We start from the raw sequence: 6310 nt of genomic DNA, 5'->3' as shown, positions 1-6310 counted from the left end.
ATCCTGTGTACTAGGCCCTCATAAAAATATTTTACACTTTATTTGTTTTCCTATTTATTCCGAGTTCATTTTCATCACTTTGCTATCCCCAGCAAACATGTTCATATGTGTTACTTTGTGGACCTGGACAAGACATTGTCTCAAGCATACACTTAAGTGTGCAATTGCTGGACCTTATAACATGCACATACTTGATTTCTCTCAATACCGCCAAATTGTTCTTCAAAATCACCACACCATGTTATCTTCTGCAGAAGTGCAGGGAGGTTCCCATGTCCCTGCATCTTCCCTACCCCTTGGTTAATCTCATCTTGTCATTCTTTCTTCCCCACTGGTCACATATTAGTCACTGAAATCATTCTCATAATTTGAGTTTTGCTTTCTAATTTGTTTGTCTTGACTCTGATTCCATTTTGTTCCCTCAGAAAGTGATTGTCCCCATCCAGTCTCAGGTCAAGACTGACAGCCTGTATTATTTCTTACTTAATTCCTCTTGAAATTCATCACTATCTTTTCAAGGAAAGAGAGGAACAACTGTATAAATGGTGCAATTTCCATGACAGCATTTCCTAAAAACCTATGAAAATAGATCTTCATACCTCTCAAACTCTTGCTCACAGCATTTTTCTGTAAATAATCTGTTATGATTCATCATTTTTTATTGAATGATTTTCCCACACCTCATTTCCTTCATTGTACATAATGCTATTTGACCATGTGTAACATAAATTCCCCTAGCAAAGAAAAATAAAAGCATCAGGAAAAATTAATTTTATTTTTCCAGCAATCATTTTGCCACTGCTTACATAGCAGATGTGTATAAGGGTCCCATTATCCTCAGCCTGTCTGGGGGCCCAGGGCACGTTCCCCTTCTACCTTGGAAGTGAAACAAAGGAAATAGCCCATCTTGTTAAACACTCATTAAGATTCTGCTCTCCATGTGATGGGCTTCCTACAATTGTGACATAAAGTGCCAATTGAAACCAGCCCTGTCATAGAGACTTTTACAAAATATGAACAGTGCTAAATACCTTAAAGTGGATCGATTTCCACTGAAAGTGTTTTAACCTCCTTTTAGGTCAAGAAATAGCAATTTTCCCAGCTTCACTGTAACCTGAGAATTAATCCTAACAGGCAGGTGTGCACTGCATACCTCATTTGTTCCATGAAATGCATTGAAATGCCTGTGTATAGGACCATCCTTGTAGCCCCTCTCCCTCCTGGCAGACTGGGGTGTGGTTCTCAATAGCACTAGGATGATGACTCTTTGAGGGTTTTCTCTCACACTAGAGACTACTAGTCAGTTACTTCCTGTAAAAACAAAATTCAGTTAGACTCAAGGGCAACATAAGATGTGAGCCCTTTTTACTACCCCTGCTTGCTTGTGGGCAACTGGAACACATGGTATGGGGAGCAGGACCAGACAGCACACTTGTGGTGATTCTCAGGCGGCTACCCAGCCCTCATGAACTGTATGAACAAGCTCAGAAATAACAAGGAGTATCTGGAGTTCTGAAAGGAGCACAGCCAGATGTTGCTGTCCCGGAGAAACCAGATGCTCCTCGAGTTCAGCTTCTGGAATGAACCACAGCCCAGAGCAGGTCCCATCTATGAGCTGAGGACATACAAGCTTAAGCCAGGAACCATGATCAAGTGGGGTAACAACTGGGCTCTGGCCATCAAGTACCAGCAGGAGAACCAGGAGGCAGTGGGTGGCTTCTTTTCACAGACTGGAGAGCTCCGTGTTGTGTACCATCTCTGGGCCTATAAAGACCTGCAGTCTTGGGAAGAGAATAGAAATGCTGCTTGGGGGAAGAGGGATTGGGACCAAAATGTCTACTACACAGTCCCCCTGGTGCGACACATGGATCATGATCCCTTTGAAAATCTCGCCTCTTCAATGATGTTGCTGCTGCCTCCACCTCATTCCCCTTCTCCCTCGGGGCAGCCATGAACAGAGGAGCTCTCAGTTCCACTGTCTTGGTTCTCTCTCAGATCTGGGAGGATCTGGAGGGCTAGTGCTCAGCTCAGACAGTGGGGAGCTGAAGGATGACAGGGTTCTAAGAACTTCTAACTCTGCCCAGAGACTTCCCACCTTCCCCACCCACTCCTTCCCCTGTGCTGGAAGCAGTCTTTAATTTCTCTGAATGAAGAACAGCAACCTTTTATGTCTTCCCTGTAAGATTCCTCATCTGAAGCCCACCAGTCCCCAACTATTACCATGGAAAACCTCAGTTTGGCTTTAGTTGTTTGAAATGTAGTGTGTCTAGTGGTTAGAGGTGGGGTGAGAAGGGAAGAGGTGAAACCAGACCTGGCTCTCAGGAATTCCCTAGTCTCTACTGGGCCACCTGCTTGCTGAACAGTCTGAACCAAAGTCCTCCTGCTGGGAAAGAGCCTAGAATTGCCACAAGAAGTAAAGGAAAACTCTCAATTAGCAAAGGCAGCTGTAGGTCCACCTAATTCACCTAGGAAGTCTGGGAAAGGGGAGCTGGAAAAGTTCTAGGGATCAGGAATCAGGATGGAAAAGGAACAAGAAACCAGAACCAGGAACCCTGAAGGTAGAACATAGAATTCAGAACTTGGGTTTGAACTGCAAAATTTGGAATACAGAATGGGAAAGATAGAACAGACAGGGTTTTTCCATCTTCTGTCAGGAAGACCACGTGGGAGGGGTTCCTAATACAAGACACTTGGAAAGAGGCTCATCTGTTTCCTCCTGCATAATGAATGTGTAGTTCCAGCCCTTCTGTGCAGGGAGAGTCTCCTGCCTTCCCTTTCCCTTCCTGTATGCAAAGATATGGGCCTGAGCCTGTATTTCCTTCACCCTGTATCCCTTTTGTCCCTCTTCACATTCGATCAACCCAACCCTCCTCATTCTACGGGGCCACTCAAAATGTAGAGTGGGGTCAGTGACTTTGGGGGCCTCCTCAGTGACCCCCACAATTCATGGTCCCATGGGTATATTTATTCTGCCTCCCTTTCAGGAAAATTGTGCTGGAGTTGCTGATGGAAAAAAAAAAAAAGATGTGACCCTTTTTAAATGTGTTAAGAGAGAATGGGCATTGGGTAAGTTCTACAGATGAGCCAGCTCAGGCTCTGAGAAGTCTGAAGCCTTGGCAAAGATTCATAGCTGGGGTTACAATGGCCCTACACCTGGGCTTGGAGTGTAATCACGGAACAGAGAAGAAATCATGCAGAAAAGAGCAAAGTAAAGCAAAAACATGACAGACAATGGTGGTTACTTCTGAACTGACTGTGCTCCACATGACGCCTTTGAATGGGGGACTCTCATGTAAGAAACAGTAACAGGATGATGGTAATAATTACTGCCACTAACAGTGAGTGCTTGCTATGTAACAGGTAGATACTTTATTAGCTTATTAGACCCTTCCAACAATCCTATGAATTAATATTAATATACCCATTTCAATGACAAAGAAACCCCAAGAGTTTACCAACTAATTCAAGATCACAGTAAGTAGCAGAGCTCAGCATATAATCACAGCCAAACACCAGTGCTTGTGTGCTCAAAAATCATACTCCCTTGTTTCCACAAATTAAGTAATACCACATATAAGCCCCTCAACAAGTCTTCTTGGAGGGACAGGTACCTTCCAAATATAAGTACAAATCATTGTTCCAACAGCATAGCCACCTGGAAGTTTCACTCTTCTGTTCAAGGTCTACAGTCTCCCTACATCCAGAGCCCTTAAGCATATATGGTTCAGTCTTCCTTTCTTTGTCAGGGCTAAAAATGGAAAAGCAATCCATATTTTGTTCTCTGATATCATCCCTTATTAAATAATGTTAAACAACCATTTCAAAATCTAGACAGGGTTCAACACTGTAGAAAAATATCTTGGCTCTTTTGTACATGGGGCTCTGAAATACTCACACTAAGAAAAGCTCATCTTTTCAGCACTGACACCCACTGGGAGAGCGTGTGACTCAGCCCATGGAATGAGGTGCTGGCCACATGGAATCAGGCAATTCCTTGACCAGCTCCTCCCCCCTTTAGATTTTCAGATGACTTTTGCTCTCTCTGGCACATTATGACATTTTCCCCTCCTGAATGTGATGCATTTACTGATCACTAATATAATTCTTCATTTCTGGGTCAAGGGAGACTTTTTGCTGACAGATTGGTTAGAAGAAAAAAATGGGAATGATTATTTATTTAGAAGGATGACTCAAACTCTCATGTTTTCATTTATTTTTTCCACTGCCCTAGCCAAAGTTCTGAAATGATGTCCAAAGGAGGTTCAATGGGGCAAACAGGCAAGCTATCTCTCCTTTTTTGTCAGTTATACATTTTTTTCATTTGTTCATGAAAGAATAACTCACTCCTGGTTCATATGGAGGAATCCAGCAGAATGAGAATATGTGTTGCACTTGGGAAAACAGAATGTGAAAAGCAATAGACTGAGAACAATGAGATGCTTATTGTCTAAAGTAATTGGGGAGATGAAGTATTGCGAGTCCAACAAAATACTGCCTATTTTTGTATGGTAGGTGACAATATTATCTTGTAATTTTTAAAGAACAAAACGCCATCAGCACAGGCCTACCAAAACCCAGAAGTATGGCTCGCTCTACCATGACACAAGATACTGAAAGTCTCTGAAATGATGCTGCCACCACATGTGTAAATCTAGCCTAATGCAACTTCTCAGCACTTAGAGTGAATAATGGGAACTACAAGGGCCAAACTTGGATAAAGCAAGGCACAGACACGAAGATGAGTGCTTGGCCATGGCAGAATCCAATGGAAGACAGCTGGCTCCTCTTGAGCAAAACAAAACAGTGATTAAGGCATAGATCCCAGAATGCCTAGAATTAAGTTTTGATCCCATATTCCAGTAGTTGCTGACCTTGATATAGTTATTTAGCCATATTGTTCCTCAGTGTCACATCTGAAAAAAATGGTATGCTAATAACAGCTCTCTCATCGGATTGCTCTGAGGAGTAAGTTATCAATGCATGAAAACCTCATAGAATTGCTAGAATTTAGTAAACAAATATGTAATAAATGGTAGTCCTTTATATAATTATTAGGTAATATTGAGTACTGGTGATTTGGAAAGGAACTTCTAAAATTATATGAACCAGGTATTTTCAGGTAAGGATAACAGGGTGTATAGGGATCACAGACTCTCCCAAACATTATATCAACCATGACTGCAATGAAACCTCATTAGCAGAAACTACAGAAAGGAGCACATTTAATTCTATAAATATTTGAAAAACATAAGATTCTAGTATCATAAAATGTCTCATAATATCCCTACATCTTTCTGCCACCAAAAAGCTATTCTGGGAGGAAAGGAAAAAAATAACAATATGGCCCAAGAAATTTCATTCATACACCCCAAATGGGTATCAAGTGAACTTATGGTACCTGCATCTTTTCATTATATAATTCTGGGGGTAATGAAATGAGTTGATGAGGGAGGGCACCTAAATGGAGAAACCAGTCAAATAGGCTGACTTTTGTTGCTGAGAATGAACACTCTGAGTAAGCTCAATGGATTAGGGAAAGGATGGTAAGTGCAAGGGTTTTCTTCTCCATGGAATAAGTTACAGACTCATGACTAGATACTGTAGAACCTAGAACAAAACCTTCAACAAAATTTCAGAAGACAAAGTAGAGCCCAGATATTTTACCCAAGTCTTCACTCTCCTCAAATGAGTTTTTCCATTATGCCAACACATAAAGTAACCACTTGTTTGCTTTCAAGAGCTACTGAATGATCATTCTTTTAAATGGGTTTCATGGCCAGATCTAATTTTTACTTTGTAATACTTGTGGTTTTAACTAACAACAGTGTTTTGTGTTGTGGATTTACTTCTCCAACAAACACAAGATAACAAGCATTGCAGAGGTCATCTTCAAATGGCCCTTTTGATAGCCTACAAGGAGAGCCTCCAGATTAAAAAAAGTTAAGGAAGTAGCTTATTAAATCCAATTAGTCTTCCTTCCTTCCTTCCTTCCTTCCTTCCTTCCTTCCTTCCTTCCTTCTTTCTCTCTCTCTTTTCTTCTTTCTTTCTTTCTTTCTTTTTGTTGTTGTTGTCGACACAGTTGCTCAGAATTGTTTGTGCTTTCATTTTAGTTGCTGTTAGCCAGTTACTGCTCCAAAGCTGGAGGCTGGGGAGGAGCTAGCATGAGTATTTTCTACTTTTTGCATGTTTGTGACAGCGAGGGGAGAGAAGAAAATTTGACGAGATCAACAAGAGTCTATTTTCAAAGATCAGGTACTTGGGGAAGGTGGCAGGTCAGAGCATCAGGGATGAGGTAAGTAATTTGAGGAAC

At 41.5% G+C, this 6310-nt stretch overlaps 1 protein-coding gene across 1 annotated transcript; it reads left to right on the top strand.

Moving 5' to 3' along the window:
* Positions 1-1378: 1378 nt before the first annotated feature.
* LOC114490526 (protein NipSnap homolog 1-like) lies at positions 1379-2617 on the top strand. The gene has a single exon (XM_036021772.1). It carries the CDS (start codon positions 1532-1534, stop codon positions 1952-1954), a length of 423 nt encoding a protein of 140 aa, XP_035877665.1. The 5' UTR covers positions 1379-1531; the 3' UTR covers positions 1955-2617.
* The last annotated feature ends 3693 nt before the right edge of the window (positions 2618-6310 follow it).

Source organism: Phyllostomus discolor, chromosome 3 (assembly GCF_004126475.2).
Source record: "Phyllostomus discolor isolate MPI-MPIP mPhyDis1 chromosome 3, mPhyDis1.pri.v3, whole genome shotgun sequence".
In the NCBI taxonomy this organism is placed as follows: domain Eukaryota; kingdom Metazoa; phylum Chordata; class Mammalia; order Chiroptera; family Phyllostomidae; genus Phyllostomus; species Phyllostomus discolor.
The sequence above is the reverse complement of the archived record's forward strand: the minus strand, read 5'-3'. Positions and strand labels throughout refer to the sequence as shown.